We start from the raw sequence: 16,860 nt of genomic DNA, 5'->3' as shown, positions 1-16,860 counted from the left end.
TTGAATTCATAGACAATATTTTAAGAAAAGAACTGTAACATTTTATTGAACACTTTGTGGAAGACATGTAAATATTACAGATAGGTCTACTAGTGTTGAAAAAAGGATGAAATAAATACAAACAAAACATTAAATCCCATAGGGATATATAAAAACATTTTCTTTAAAAGTATCCATTTAGCAAAAAAAAAACATTTCAGTACTAAGCATAAATACAAACATGAATCTAAAATCTATCCCCTATGGATTACCTGGTTATTAGAACTAACATACATAATTAAAATCATCCAAGACATTTAATTTCATGGTGTACAAAATAGGCCGTATTATCGTTAACTGTGACCATTACTGTTAACAGTTGGAAATTTGATGCATTCTCAAACCATTCTGCAGCATACTTCTCAAATCCTGAGTGAGACGGAGTTTTAAATATAACATAGGGCTATGATCCGCTGTAAAGCCACTTTTTTATCATGACCATCGGCTTCATGTCTTGCAGCTGCTTAAGCAAAAGATCAGCACCGTTTGAAAAAGTTTTATCCATGACTATCTTCACATTGCTCACTGATTTGAGATTATGTGGGTTTCTAAAGTCTATGAGTTTCTCATATCCCCGAAACTGATCACTGGGATTAGTTCTCAAAGCAGTCCTCTGTTTGTGAGTTAGTCGTCTTTTTGACGGAAGCTCTGCTGTAGTTTTATCGTTCAATTTGCGTTTACAGGGGTTGGTTGACTCAGAGGTTTCCAAGAATTTAAGGAAAGAGTCCTCGAGTCCCAAAGGTTTAAAAGACACGGGCATAGTGTTACTCTCCTCTTGTTGTTCTTGGGGTACAGGGGTACCAGGATTTGAGCTCTCTCTTGAGCTACTAACAGTCATACGATTACGAAGTGTTTGAATCCTCTCGGGACAAGCTGGTGTTGGATTGACAGGTTTTCTTGGACGCCCTCTTTTAACTCCACCTTCCATCCCACCTGACACTTGAGACTCTACACTTTCATCGTTTGAAAGTTTGCCGTCTTCTAGACCTGTACTTTCTACTGCCTCATCTGTATTTTGCTCATCAGATTTATCGTCGTCTTCTGGCTCGTTCTCTTCCGAGGATGTGCATGATGCACCCTCTGATTTGTCTGCATCTCTGTATCTGGATCGCGGGTACTTTTTGCAGAAAATAAACTGGCTCCGCTGATCTTCAATGTATCTCTCTGTAAGGCCATGGGTCACATAATGCCTAAAAATACTTTTTTCAGCTTCCTCAATTATATCGCAGCCGATGAGCATGCATGGATACTGCAATGACCATTTCTTAGTACACATAGCTGATGCTTCATCATGGGTTTTAAGGGTGGGCTTCCCAAAGTTTGACCAATGTTCAATGGGCTTTCCATCTTTCTTTTTGACGTTTTTCTTCTTCATTTTTAATTTGTTTTCCACGTTTTCCTTTCCATTGTTCATCACTGGGAACAGAACCAGTGATCTATTCCTTCTACCATCACTTGTTCTCGGCTCATAAACATATTCATGCTTTTTTATCAGGTGACGAAGAAGATTTGACTTTGTAGAGTAAAAACGTTCACAACCCTCATACTCACACCTAAATGTTGTATCAACTGAGCCGCTTTCCGATATGGCAATTTCTTTGTGGAAATTTTTTATGTGCTCAATGTACTTGTCCACAGAATTGAAGGGAAGTCCACACTCAGGCCGATCACAATCGAAGGTCCCTATGGCCAAGCAGGCCATCATTGAGGTGGCTTTGTCGCGAGTGAATTTGTGAAGCAAAAGGTAATGCTGTACTAATCTTGTGACACCCATGAACACCCTAGAGCAGTTTTTCACTTGACACCTAACTTCGCCATCTTTGCCTGTAATTTCATAACTGTTTTGGCCATTTGGTAAACTCATCTTCTCAGGACTGCCATCATCTTTACAAGGGGGGAGGGACGCCTGATGCATGGCTCGGTAATGGAGGATTAAATTGTGCTGGATAGTAAATGCGGCAGTGCATCCTTCATGAACACAGCGATACGGTCTATAGGGATTAAACGCATTGTCGGGATCACACATTTTGAGCCCAATTCTTTTTTGAACCCTCTTGTGGACTTCTTCCTGGATGAGTGTGTTTTTTGAGCTGCTTGGTTTTTCTGGGGATAACGAAGCACAGCCTAGAGGAGGGCTGGTCTTTGGTTCTCTTATTTTGCTGACTGTGAGATGTTCTTTTGGTTTAACGAGACATTTCTCTGTTAAACCAAATTTACGCTGACCATCTGGACATGGGACCACCATGGTCAGTTGCTCTTGAGGCATTTCAGGATTAGCCTGCATGACATCAACCAACGGCCTGTCATCTAGATAGCTTTCAGACGACGGCAAACAGGTGACAGTTGATGTTGCGTGGGGTAAGCCATCATTCAAGGAATTTATTGGTGCAGCAGTGTGAGGCGCATCTTGATTGTTTGCGCTGCTAGGTTGAGGTGCAATTTCGATGTCAAGTGGCTCTTGCTTAATATAAGGATAACTAGTTGTGGAGTGTGAGATGGCATTTGTAGTTTTAGTTTCAGCCTCGCTCGTACATGAAATATTGTTCACTCGAACTAACTGCCGAATATTTCGAGCATTCATCTTATACTTCTGTGCTTCAGCCTTTGACAAGCGATGGACTTTCTCATAATGAATTCTCAAACCTGTTGTTCTTGTAAAGTTTTTGGAGCAAATCTGACAAAGGTATGGGGACAGTTTGGCTGGGCTTCGTTTCAGTTCTTCAATCATTGCATTAGAATAATCATGCATTTTATTTAAGTGTCTGAATAATGCCTCCTTTGTCATGAATGAGTACTCGCAATCTTCCTTGACACATTTAAAAGGTTTCGGCATTTTTCCCAAAACCTTGTCATCTCTCTTGCTTGGTGTGGGTTTGCATTTCTGAAGGTTAGAGCTTGTATCACCATAGGTATGATTTTTCTCGAGGGACAAATTTCCCCGCATCTTCTCTTGGGCAGCTTCAATCAAATCCAACCTTTGAAAAGCATTGGATATTTCCATCAGGTGATCTTCTTGATGAGGTGGGGCATGTTGACTTTGAAGAGCAGTAGCAGAGATGTTTAAAAAGTCAGTTACATTTGTGTTTTGAGGTTCTTGTTTCAGCGGCATGGAAGAATTTAGTGGGGTCAAGCTACTCGATTCTTGTGGGAAGTCCCCATTCGACAAGTTAAAAAGGGCTCCATTTGTTTCTGGAACATGCGGGTCATTAAGAAAATCAAGGAACGATGTCGGCAGATCAGCAGTCAGGTCAATTTCATCTAATGGCCTGCACTGTGAGCGTTTGGACAGATGACCTCCAAGAGACTTTGTGCTTGTGAACTCTCTGAAGCATCTCCTACAAATGACCTTGCCATCCTTAATAATTGCTGGCCATTTGGTCCGCTTGCTTAGCTTACCACGTTTTCCTTTTTGGACATCACCACCATCATCTTTATCTTCAGTAGCTACGCATTCTGTATTACTACAGTTTCCTTCAAAATGAAAATCAGACTGGGTGATGCTGTTAGAGTTAGGCATGCCATCCACAGCATTATCCATATGTTCAAATACAGAAGTTGCCACGTTTTCTGATTTGATTGGTCTTGTTGTTGCAGCTTTTGGTGTCTCTTTATCCGGTGGGCTAAGACATTTCCTAGGAGGATTAACTGGTGAGCTCTGAGTGCCAGATTTGTCACTCTGAGCATACGAAGTTTGGTAACTTCCTTCGGGTAGACTGTGAATTGTGGACATGCTGTCGCTGTTATCCGACTGCCCTGCTATGTTTACACTGGTTTTCTTTCCATCCATTGAAACCACCCTCCCATCCGGAGGGCTAAGTCCATACTGATTGACGCCATTGTGAATTTGCCCTCCGTGGTCAAGCATCAATGAACTGGATAAGTACTGAGACATCAAACTTGAATCTGAAGGAACATGAGACCCAGTAGATCCATGCAAAGCTGCCATTGAGTGCTCTCTTTCAGCTGGGAGTGAAGCTGTGGTTGGGTAAGGATCAGACTGCCACTGAGGATAGCTGCGGGAGGGGAACTCATTCGCGTTGAAGGCATCTGGGTAGCAGCTGTTCATTGGCGATGAAGACCACGACTGGGAAACATCAGGCTGACTGAGTTCCTCAGTATTATTGGCACCGCTCCAGGTTGGATAAAGTGTGGGGTTCACCATCGGAGTGATGGGTACAGGGTCCATTGAGCTGGTATAACACTGGGCTGGTGAGTTGGAACATCCTGCTGTGTAATCGATTTGCTCCATCCCAGGTTTGTTGCATAGAGGTCCTGGCTGAGTTGGTGGCTGATTAGTCGGATTATTGTTACCGTTGGTAAACTGCTTTCGTGCACCTATTGCAGGTGGTGCTCTTTTTGCTGTAATTTTGGCAACTTTGTTGTACTTCTTGGCCAACTTCCAGTCCTCAAAGATTTCAGGGTGTTGTTTTTTTACATGTCTTGACAAACTTTTGTTCGTACTGTAAGCCCTTGTACACTCATTTTGTGGGCAGCAATGCAGATTTTCCTCATTACTGGATACAGACGGCATTCTTGGTGGATAACCTTGGATTGAAGACGGGATTTCTGTCTTGATTTGACTGGGAGAAATTATTTGCGGTATTGCTTTTGGAACGTCTTCAACTTGTATGCTATTTTGCCCTTCTTCCAGTTGACTTGCCACGAGAGTGGTTGCACTGGTTACAGGGTACAGGGGAATGTTTTCTTGCTCTGTCATTACTTGGTGTGCATGCTGACCCTCTGGTTCTGCCTTCAAGTCAGCTGGTGTTGAGCTCGGGTTTGTTAGTGGAGTGTAGGATTTGTCGAGATCATTCAGTTCTATATGTGCTACAGAATTCAACATGTTTTCAATAGAATGTTTCACTTTAACAGGAATGAGCTCTTTAGAAACTTCTGGGGAACTACATGGTGATGGGTTTGCCTCTGACGTGTCTTTCATAAATGCATTTGAATTACCTGTTTCAAGGCAAACAACGGTACAATGTGTTTCTTGGGCATCTACTTGGCATTGCATATTCTCTTGTGGTATTTCAATTTGGGGAATGACAGGAGAGCTCTCATTCATGACTACCACATTGTTGACTGTACTGTTGGTAATATGAATCTGTTGGTGAGACAAGAATTGAGCCTGTGAGTAGAATATTTTACCGCAATCGTCTGTCGAACAGGTGTATGTAAGGTAATGTTGAGCCTCGTGATCGTACAGAAGGTAGGCCTCACTGAAAACCTGGCCACAGTTTGGAAACATACACTGTGCCTTAAATTCTGAGTGTATTTTTTTATGCATGAGAAGTTCTGAATTCGAATTAAAGTTGGCTTTGCAACCTAGTTGTATGCAAATGTATGGTTTGGTGCCACAATGCATTTGCAAATGATCATTGAGATGTTGGACATTAACAAACTGCCGCCTGCAATACTGGCACACTACTTTTTGTTTCTGTATTTCCAAAAACCTCATGGCCTCTTCGTCGTCTTTGTGTGATCTAACGTGAGCCATGAGATTGCGGAAAAACTTGAAGGCTTTGGAGCAATTTTGGACGGGACAGAAACAATCTTGACTTATTTGAGCGACAGGTGTCGCCGCTTGTTCTACCTTAACTGGCTGGACACTGGTTTGTGAGTCATTATTGACAGGACTGTTCATCACTGTGGGAACACATTTGGTATTTTTTGATGGACTTTTAGGGGACTGTGGTAATTTTATCCCCTTCCTTGTTGTTTTCATTGCAGCAAGCCGCTCTTTACAAGACTGCTTAACATGTGAGGCTACATGTGGCTCTAAAACCTCTCTACTTTGAAAGCTGTCTGCACAAATAGGACACATATACACTCCATCTTTAAAATGCTTCTGCGCATGTCGAACTATTCTGTGACCCAAGAACTCCTTGTCACACAGGACACAATACTGCATATAGGCACGCCAATTTCGGAAGCGAGCTGATACAAAACCTTGTTCCCGGAGTTTCTTTGCTTCCCTGTTTTTTTCTTTTTCGTCTGCTATTTCGTTGAGTTCATTTGTAGTGGTTAACAAAAAGTCTTCTAGGTCTCGGTACTCTGGGAGTTTTCCAGGTGTACTTTCCGTCTCCTGTTCGTCTGTGTCATTTAGTGTGTCAATAGATGAAACAATTGCTGCTTCTTCACCCATCAGTGATAAGCAATTGCATTTCAATGTTTTCCAGTCCCAGAACTCTGGATCAAAAGGCCACTGTGTCTTCAAGGCCAGCAGTAACTCACAGCGTAACGAATTGGGCACCGGCAGACTTCCGTCTTCCTCAGGCTTTTGATCCGGTTCGTTGTATAGTGACTCAACGGCATAGTAGGAGTCAACAGTTGGTTGCAGGAGGAATTCAGTCAACTGACATGCACGCTTCACCTCCAGATCGGTCGGCAAGATACATGAAATTGTCTTGCAGATTGTTGACTTGCTATCCGTATGGTCACTTGATGTCATTTTCAGAGCTTGAATACACATTTCCACACAAACTGGAAGCCCCACTTCTCCAACCTAAGGATAAGCACCAACAAAACCACTTTAGAAACTTAATAAACTGGATAACCAAGTTCACTTGCTCTGATAGACTTCTTTTGTTACCTCGTTCTGGATTACTTTGATAAGGAATAGGATGTGACAAACACTTCTGCAGAGAAGAGCCATCTCCTTGCTGTGGCTGAGGAAGGAGTCGGCCGAAGACTCCAAACGCATGAGAAGCTTACTCCAGAACAGCGTCAACTCCCTACGAAAGAAAAATTAATTTGTCAATCAAGACAGTCCATTTAAGATGAAAATTTCACAAATTGTTGTAGGAGAACGAAGTGGACATAAACCTGGTAATATGTAAAAATGTATACAAGTATATGTATATCAAAGATTAGGAACTTCTAATAGCTGCTAATGATGGTGCACGTTTCTAGAGATTATTTCATCTTCTCTGGGTAAAAAAAAAGGTTGTGAATATTCAGCGTTCTCAGCGTATTTCTGTTCCCCAAAAAATCAACACTTACCAGGCACAATAAACATCTCCTTGAAGAAGTTGTCGCTTGAGAAAAGCAGAACATAAACATTGTGCTCCTTTCTCATCACCTTCAGACTCCAAGTTACAGATCATTTCCAGAGCATCTTTGCAGTCTATTGATGATATCTATAGATGTAAAAATAAATTAAATAAATAACCAAACAACCAAATCAATAATCAGCGACTGGAAGCCTCTGCATAAATGATAGTTCCTTTTGGTTAAATAGAAAGATGAAAAAATTCCCCAAAACTACAATGCATCATAAATTTAGAAAATGTTTTTTCCCCCTAGAAAATCATTTTTTGTGTCAAAAAATTTAAAATACAAGATGGTAAATGAGAAGTTTCTTACCTCTTCCATGAGCTGTTCCTGGGTTTTGGTCATGCAAATGCAGAGCAAGTAAATTTGTTTGAAATTCCCTTTTCCTTCATATCCTGGGTACTCCAAGCAAATCTTTGCAAGGGTGGCAGCTTTATCAACATTGTCTACTTTGATAAGGTGCTTTATGCGCATGGTGAGTAGAGTCGGCCCTTCCAACTCAAGATACTCGTGAACTAAAGAATACAAGGGAGAGAAAAAACATTAGGGGATTCAACCCTATTTAGTCTGACACAAACATAAGAGAAGAACTATTCTGATGACGTTTGACGGGCACATGAGACTGCAAGCATGGACAACAACATATGTCGATAAAACAGCCAACGTTTAATACACAGAAATTGAAAGCACCTTGCTCAGATTGAGGGATGGAGTTGGACAAGATGCTGCTGAGTGTGGGGTTGGACCAGATGCCATCTTGTTGAGCCAGGGCGAAAAGCGGGCGAAGCTGTGCACTCCCAGTTTCTTGCAAAAGGCTGTGTGCCAACTGTAACAAGACAAATTAATATGAGGTAACTAACTAATTTACTTTTTCTTGACCACATATATTATGAATAATAACACATCCTTCTGTGTATATTCACTACTAGGTCCAACTCAACGGAATGTTTTGGGATTATTTTACATTAGTCTATCGCCACATGCATAAAAGTAGAAAAAAGGCCACACTGGTGACTGAGAGGATACTGACCTTCATGGAGGATTGAAACTCCTCCCATAAGGCACCAGGGATGTGCTGGGGCAGTAAAAGCACCAGCTCTGCACAGCTCCTGTGAATTAAAACATTCAAAATTTGTTAGATTCACATTTACTGTATGTCACAGAAAAATGTCTATTGCAAAGACATCCTCCTCATTTCTTTGGCGATGCTAAATGGAAAATATGAATCAGCAACATTAATCAGTGCAGGTCTTGACAATACACACTGTTCTCTATGTGGCAGTTAGACTTATAAATGATTAAATGGTTGCATGCTGTTATTGTATGTGTATATCTATCATGCATTTCCAGACACTTAATAAGCACCAATACAGATGCTGGGCTAAAAAGTCCACAATTACAAAGGTTATAGGTAAAATATAGGAAAATGTTTTCATTTATCTGGTTGGATCAGTGTGAAATGTTATCAATATTGTACGGAATGTGTAAAGCAAAAAAGAAGGTAACATTAAAAATTGCAGTTCATGTCTATATTATAACAACCAGATTTGGAAAAAAATGTGCCGAATGAAACCTATCAGTATGAGTTTTGTCATAACTAATAAAATTTGAATAAAAAGCTCTTGAATATGGGTTTTATTAACTTTTGCAACCAAGGGCTGTTGATAGTTATTGCATGTTGTCACGCATGAGGATATTGTTTTGTATGTGTATAAATTGAGTGTAAAAAGTTATTTTTTAAACAGATGATCACTTTCAATTAAGACCATTTCTAGGACATGTACTCACAATGTTAGCTTTTCAAGTAGGAGCGCCACGTTATCACATTCGGAGGAAAGACTGGAGGAGGCATTGGCGAAGCTGAGGACAGCCACAGTGTAGACCTCGAGCAAAGGAAGTGGATCCTCGTCAGTTTTCCAACGGCCAGCATACTCTACAAGGGCCTGGATGGAAAAATGCAAGACAGTCTAAGTAAAGCAGATTACAGGTTAGTAGTTTCATTACCTCATGATAGTTAGTGTCCTTAAACACTCAAACAAAGGTTACTTATTACTTATTTTATGTATTTTTATTCATGCATAATCACATTGTAAACATATTAACAATGTGCTCTTAAAGACAATCTTAAGCATAGTAGTTAGTTTTAAAAATATACAAAGAAATTATAAAGAATTTTAAAAATTCATTCATTCATTTTCTGAACCACTTATTCTGACAAGGGTCACGGGGGATGATGGAACCTATCCCAACTAACTCCGGGCATCACGCAGGGGACACCCTGAATCGGTGGCCAGCCAATTAGAGGGCACAAAGAGACAGACAACTATTCACACTCACACTCATACCTAATGGCAATTTAGAGTGTTCGACCAGCCTACCACGCATGTTTTTGAAATGTGGGTGGAAACCGGAGTACCTGGCAAAAACCCACACAAGCCCGGGAAGAATGTGCAAACTCCACACATTGAGGACCCTGCTGGAATCGAACCCTCAGAAATATATATCATTATTATTTTTGTGATTTGTGATACACCTTTGTAAAAAAGACAAAAATAATTCCAGGTAATACAACAATTGTAACATTATCTTTACAAAACTTTTCTATCTAAAATTAACTTTTGTTTGTATAATAGTCTCACAAAGGTTATGTTATAAACTATTATATAACATTTTTTTACAATAAACCATTCATTAACCCATTGTCTGTACCACTTGTCCTTGCCAGGCTTGCAGGGCTGCTGGAACTTGTTGCCAGTCAATTGCAGGATACGAATAGACAACCATTCACAACCACATTCACACCTACCAACAATTTTAGAGTGCTTTTATCAACTTACCGTGCAGGTTTTTGGGAGAGGGTAAAAAAAACTTAAATATCCGATAAAAAATGTCGAGGAACGGGGGAGAACATGCAAACACCAAAGGCTGGAGCCCAAATGGAAACCCTTAATTTCATAACTGTTAATGGTGAAGTGCTACCCAGTAATCCACCGCACAGCCTGGTTAACAGTCATTTGCAATTTAAAAATATATATCTTTACAAAGATTTGAAATCAATAAAAAATTAAACATCTGCTCTAAGCAATGGCATACTTTGATTTTTAAATAATTGACTGCCAGTGACAGCGATAGATGTCCAATTCCTTTGAATTGGAAGGGTTGGCAGGGAAATAACATATTAAAATGCTGCCAAGCAAATAAACAAATGTTCATTCACTGTCAGGCTTCCAATGGATTGGATGCCTACAAGTGACAAACTACCGGTAATTGAAATTCACAGCAGGAGGTTTAAAAGGAACCACTTGATTAGACTCCTCTCGCCGTCAATGGCACTGAAATCAGAGCCAATCCTAAAAGTCTGCATTCCCAAAAACACAAGTCAAAAAAATGTCTGCCTTTATGAAGATCGATAAAGCACATTTTTAATAGACACTGTCAGCACTGTAATAAATATTGAGTTATCTAAAATTGTGGTTGCAGTTAGCACATTGTTGCGCTTACCTATGTTAGATATAGCATTTTTATTTAGTTCTTGTGTCGGATATGATTTAACGAAACAATAAGATTACAAATACACTTTTACATATAGAACTCGTCGATTGTACTTTTTAACCCATTTTGCGCCAATGCTGCAGAAAGGCTCGTATAGAAAAAAATGCAACGTTGTGTTATTTACAACCCATTTACGAAATCCGATGTTCACTCCTAACGAAGCGCAAGGCCCGAATGATACCTTCCCATTATTTTGAATGGTATTATTCCTCTCTTTCACGAAAGCACAACTCCTTCCCATAAGGTACACACAGGCCGAGCCGCACTCGCCCTTTCACACAAAGAACTTTGTTTTAAGTTGCAGGAAAGCCTCAATGGCAGCCACATCTTTGTTAGTTACCATGCAATGATTAGTGCAAAACAGGACGACTGGGCTATCGAGCACACAAATATACGATATGTGTATGTGGTCGTGGCAAATAAGAGAAAAGATGGGAGAGAAATGGAGTCGAATGACCACCACCGACCGCACAGTCGCGACCGTACAAAAAAATCCCCCAGCTACATTCACATCTCGTGCTAATGTGGCTACTTTAAATGAGCACCTCATTTGATGTGATTAGCAGGATAAAAATGAGTGCATAGGGCCTAAGCTAGCACCTTGGCAACCCAAAATTGATTTTTCCTGCTTCACAAAAGTAGCCAATTTCCCCCCACGATCCAAAATTTCAACAAGAGGAGAGCTGCTGCGTTTATGACGACTCGATGACACATCTGCTACAAACGTAATAACACAATTCAGTGCACTTCCCCCTCCGATTTAGTAAGGAAGCTTTCGCTAACGTAGCAATGCATTTTTTTCCACGGCATGACCACTGCACAGGACATTGGGACCCTGCATACCAGCTAGCAGCATTGATCTCCTGCTAGCAATCTGGCCTGGAAATGCAAGCTACACAACCCAGTCGGCGCACATGAGCCCGACTTGCCGCCACCAAAATGGCCGGTCTTTTATGGAGAATGACCCATAAGAGTGAAATATCCCCGCAGGACGGTGTTAAAGCACGCAGGGGCCCCCTCCTGTTCTCATTCTCGGTAGTAGTAGTGCGCTAACACAGCGGCTAGCTCGTTTAGCTACATTGTTGTAGCCAATGTTGAACGGGCATCCTCGGCCAGGAAGGGGCGCAGAGCGAAGAGGGCTAGCCGGGGATGAGCGAGCGGGAAGTGCGGGCTAACCTGGCAAAACTCCTGGCAGAAATTCAACGAGGCTTCCAGCGAGGACTGCGAGCTCTCCCTCAGGTCCGTGGACAAGCCGTGGAAGCGGCCGCGGAGACCGTCGTTCGTGTTCCGTGTGTCATATTCCCTCTCCGTCTCCCCCTCCGCCATCTTCACAACAATCACGACCGCGTACGCACGCACAGATGTTACGCTGCCAGAATGGCACACGCACGTGCACGCAGGGTGGGGAAGGGGGAGTCGATGGTGGGTGGGTCTCACTTGCTTTCAGTAGGTGGGCTGGGTGTGTGTGTGGGGGGGGGGGTGGGGGTGGGTGGCTCTTCCAAATTTGTGCGTCTCGCATACACACACGCGCACACACCGTCGAATGTAAACAAAGCGTCTATGACCTTTAAGAGCAGAGGTGGTGAAGCGTTTTCATTCACTATTACAGTATCACAGTCCTCTCCCCAATTCTACGAAACAGCCAGGATAAAAATAACGTTTATTAAATAAAAAAATTGGGGGTTAAGAGAGAGAAAAAAATATTTTGTCATGTGGTGAAGATTACTAAAATTGTTGGTGATCCTCTGAAAAGAAAAAATAGGAGTAGTAGTCACAGAAAACTAAATCTATCTATCAATAAAATTCATTATTATTCACTGAGAAAAATTTAATTTGTGTTGGACATCTCATCTCATCTCATTTTCTGAAACGCTTTATCCTCATTAGGGTCGCAGGGGGTGCTGGAGCCTATCCAAGCTGACTCGGGGCCAGAGGCAAGGGACACCCTGAATAGGTGGCCAGCCGATCGCAATGGTAGGTTCAATGAAGGCACTAAATTGTCCTTGGGCATATTATCATTTAGTGTTCCAAGCCAAATCCATTTGAACATAAAAACATTAATCAACTCACAACTTGATTTTTTTCTCCATATTTCCTTTATTTAATCTATCCCCACCCTCACACATACACAAATGCACACATTTATTGGCAAACTCAATCACTAAACTTTAGCGATGCACCAAAAAATAAGTATTTTTTTTACCCCCAAAAAATCTTAAAAGTATTATAGTTGGTTTCGGTTTCAGCTTTCAGGCTGTTTCCTAATATTTGGTTTTTGGTATTTTTCATTTTATTGCAGCATAACTATCAATTTATCAAAATTGCATACACAGCGATGAAAACAATAGTTCACATAGTACACAACTTCTCGCAAAATAACATTGAGAAAAATATGACTGGCAGGGGCAGCCCAGGAGTAGTACTTTTAATTAATGTAATAAAGCTCATGCTTACTGAAAACAAGACACAATGACGGACCAACACTGGCTCATCTCCAACTTCCATAGGTCAGATCCTGTGATACATGCAGGTGCCACATGTGCACTCGGTGTGGTTTCTCAACATAATGTCACTCACGACAACCTGTATTATAAATGAACAAAAAAATCATAGGCAATATTACAGATGTTTCATAATTCACAATGGTGATTGTAACTTCACAGGCTAACATTTTCTTAGTTATTGTAAAGTTTAACAAGTGACATGTGGACGTGCGTGCATGCGTGTATGTGCACATGTGAAAGTGAAATTCTCAGTAGCATAACCAATCAACTTAACATGCATGCTTTGTATATGAGGCAAGATTTAAACCCCTGAATTTCATGACTGTAAAGCAGTTGTGATAATTGCCCCCCCAAAAAATAAAGAGTAATACTTTCAATGCAAATTAAATTTTCAACTATTGATGATTTATTATTGAGTAATTATATGTTTTTAATTTTTAATTCATTCATTTATTTTCAACACCCCTTGTTCCCAACAGATTTGCGGGAGCCGATCCCATCTTACTTTGGGCAAAGGCAAATTATACCTTAGACTGATCTTTTGAGTATTTTTTTTTTCTATAATCTCTATATTATTTTTATTCACAAAATGATGGTTGGGATTGAGCCCGGAAATATGAGTATAATTTAACATGTTTATTTATACATTTATTATACAATATTATACAACACTACTCTGTATTAAAACTGCTATACTAGTATTTTAGATGAAAGTTGAAATAGTTAATTACCTCATGGGTCTTGCTCGCAATGCAGCAACCTGCTTCTGAGGTGATGTTCTTTGGGTTCAACATATCTTTCTTTTTATTAAGAGGTGTCGGATAAGCCTTTGAGAAACAGCAGCCCTTACACTGGTAGATCTCTCCCTCTGGGAAAACCAAACGCCTTTTCAGTGAGCACTCCTCACATCCACCTGTGGAAAAGTAACAAAAGTCAGAAGGTTTGTGGTTAGTGTTCTGCCAAAAAGTCGTGAACAGTTTAAACAGTATTTTCTGCAAAATGCTAGTTTACAACTCACTGTGTAAAAAGTCCATGTCAGTGTAAGATTCGGCCATGTACAGAAGAGATGAGAACAGGAGAAGAATTGGTCCAAAAGATTTTACCGATCCCATCAAGGTTGCAGTGGCTGCCTAATCACAAAAAGAAAAATACTTGTTTTTTAATTCAAATAGGCACCTATTTCCATTGCCTATTCTTTACAGGATCACAGACAAAGTAAGCAAATAATTATACGTACACCGAAAATATGCATAAAGTTAAATATACTACCATTCTCAGCGTTGAAGTCTTCCCTTTGGAGTATCTCAGTTCAGGTGGAATTTCTGATGGTGACCTGCCCTTCTGCCTTTCTGTTTTATACCTGTGTGCCAATGTTTTCCACCACTTCCTGGATTAAGTGAAACTTGACAACCTTATCTATCATCTCTCTCATCGTGCACGATGACCTCCTAAATAATCCCTTGAAAGCATAGAGAGATAAGAAAAATCATTGGATGTCAATCTCATATTCTTCCATGATCGTCATTGAAATTTGTACTTTTGTTACCAAGTTACTAATGGTTGGTAAAAAATGTTTAATCTCAACAAGAATGAGATGTGCTACATTGTTGCAATATAATTTAATCTATTATAAAAGGATAACTCTTGTTAAGAATCACAGTTTACTTTGTGTAAGGCGACAACTGACACGTTTGTTTTGTTTTGGTTCAGTTTTTTAAGGTTAACAGTAATTTAATGTAGGAGTACCAGCACCCAAAGTATATAAACAATTCAGACTAATTTAGATATAAGTTATACTTGTAGTAATTGGAGGAAAATGCTTTTCAATAAATATTGTACTTGTAATATTTTGCCTGGCTGTCATTGAAGATACTTTCACTCCATGCTTGTTTGTGACTGACCTCAGTTTTAGAGAATATTGTTTCTTTAAGACTTGATTTGCATTCATACTGGGTTTAAGGCCCTCATCTATGAAGCGTCACTGTGAAGTCTTTAGATTGGTGTTGCTAATCATTGTATGCTATAACACTGCATATAGTATAGGCCCTATACCATAGCCTATACTATAGACACATAATGTGGAATAAAGCATACCACGAGAATGAAAAGGCTTTCCGTTGTAAAGTTTTTTTTCTTTCTGTCATTTTGACAAAACTCCATATTGGTATATGTTGGTAACCTCAATGATCATAAAGCATTAATAACATCCAAGTAATAATTGTTTTTAAGTCTTTGCTTTACATTAAGGTAAAAATTCACATTCACATTTCAACCTTTGAATGTTTGCCACAGAGAGACGGGGCAAAGCTAAGATTTTAGAACCATGCGTTAATTTCTTTTTACTGATAAATAATACTCTTATATGCGTTGTTATAAGTAAGCCCAATCTTAAATCTTATTTTGAGTTGGACAGTTGGAAATGTTATGTTTTTAAACAACCAAAGTACTGAACTTCTAATCCTATTTTGATTTAATTCAAATCCATTGTTCTGGTGAGGGAAAAAATAACACTTGTGTTTGTTTAAAAAATTAAATTGAATCTAGTAACAAGACCAGATGTGGATTTAAAGTAACATAGCAGTATGAATAATTTAAAAAAATGAATAGAGTACAGTGGTTATTTTAGTCTCACATATTTCACTACTTTGTTTTTTTTAAATGTGGTACACAGTACGATGAAAGAACTTGTGAATAAACAGAAAGATACCTGATAGCCTTTGAGAGGTCTACGTCTGCCTGACCCTCAGTATCTGAAATGTCAAGGATTAATATGAATTTACTTTGTTTCTAGTTCCTTAAGTACTTTCATCCCACACGCTTAGTTGTTTGACTGATAAATCCCATGGCTTTTAATTCAATTAACAAGTAGGAAAAAGACTGCATTTTACCTTTTTTTAAAGCACTGATAACAAAGCAAAAAATGATTAATTCTTCAGCCTTTTATTAGTGAGAAATGTGTTTCTAATTCATAGTTAGACTTTTTGTAGCTATAATGGATGTAAATGTATGGACTGTATTGAGTTGGTGAATCAGTACTTTATATTAAAAAGCACTGGGCACCATAAATACAGCAGTATTAGTTCATTCATTCATTTTGTGAACCGCTTATTCTCACAATGGTCGTAGAGGGTGCTGGAGCCTATCCCAACTAACTGCGGGCACGAGGCGGGGGAAACCCTGAATCGATGGTCAGCCAATCACAGGGCACAAGGAGACTGACAACCATTCACGCTCACACTCATACCTAGGGGCAATTTAGAGTGGTCAACCAGGCTACATGCATGTTTTTGGAATGCGGGAGGAAACCGGAGTACCCAGAGGAAACCCAGGCAGGCCCGGGGAGGGCATGCAAACTCCACACACGTGGACCGACCTGGATTTGAACCCAGGACCCCAGAGCTGTGAGGCCAACGCGCCAACCACTCACTCCACCGGGCCGCCCTGCGGTTTGTTCACGTATCGATATTATAAAGTATAATATCTGCAAAATGTATTTGACTACATTTTTCAATTAACAAAGCCTATTACAACTAAATCTTTGATTCAAATTCAGTATTTTTCTAATCCAATACTATTATAACGATTTTCTTTTCAAATCATTTGTACTTCAATACATTTGCTTAGGTTTGTTCAGTAAGTGGTGGGTTTAAAATGGAGGAATAAGCACAAGAGTAGTAAGCGAATATCCTTGATGTATTCAGTCCTAGTGGAC

General features: G+C 39.9%; 2 protein-coding genes across 2 annotated transcripts; both read right to left on the bottom strand.

Annotated features, from left to right (window-relative positions):
* znf292a (zinc finger protein 292a) lies at positions 1–12,098 on the bottom strand. The gene is made up of 8 exons (XM_077620782.1): positions 11,821–12,098; positions 8,881–9,035; positions 8,123–8,201; positions 7,783–7,918; positions 7,405–7,607; positions 7,042–7,178; positions 6,632–6,773; positions 1–6,544 (listed from the first exon to the last, which is right to left on the bottom strand). Exons 1-8 carry the CDS (start codon positions 11,968–11,970, stop codon positions 443–445), a joined length of 7,104 nt encoding a protein of 2,367 aa, XP_077476908.1. The 5' UTR covers positions 11,971–12,098; the 3' UTR covers positions 1–442.
* Positions 12,099–13,052: 954 nt separating this feature from the next.
* On the bottom strand, positions 13,053–14,595 carry cga (glycoprotein hormones, alpha polypeptide). Its single transcript, XM_077620783.1, is given in 5 exon segments — positions 13,053–13,227; positions 13,880–14,061; positions 14,167–14,278; positions 14,418–14,519; positions 14,521–14,595. Coding segments are annotated over 5 exon segments (531 nt in total). The 5' UTR covers positions 14,581–14,595; the 3' UTR covers positions 13,053–13,152.
* Positions 14,596–16,860: the final 2,265 nt, after the last annotated feature.

Source organism: Stigmatopora argus, chromosome 15 (genome assembly GCF_051989625.1).
Source record: "Stigmatopora argus isolate UIUO_Sarg chromosome 15, RoL_Sarg_1.0, whole genome shotgun sequence".
In the NCBI taxonomy this organism is placed as follows: domain Eukaryota; kingdom Metazoa; phylum Chordata; class Actinopteri; order Syngnathiformes; family Syngnathidae; genus Stigmatopora; species Stigmatopora argus.
This window is presented reverse-complemented; position numbering and strand designations above follow the sequence as displayed.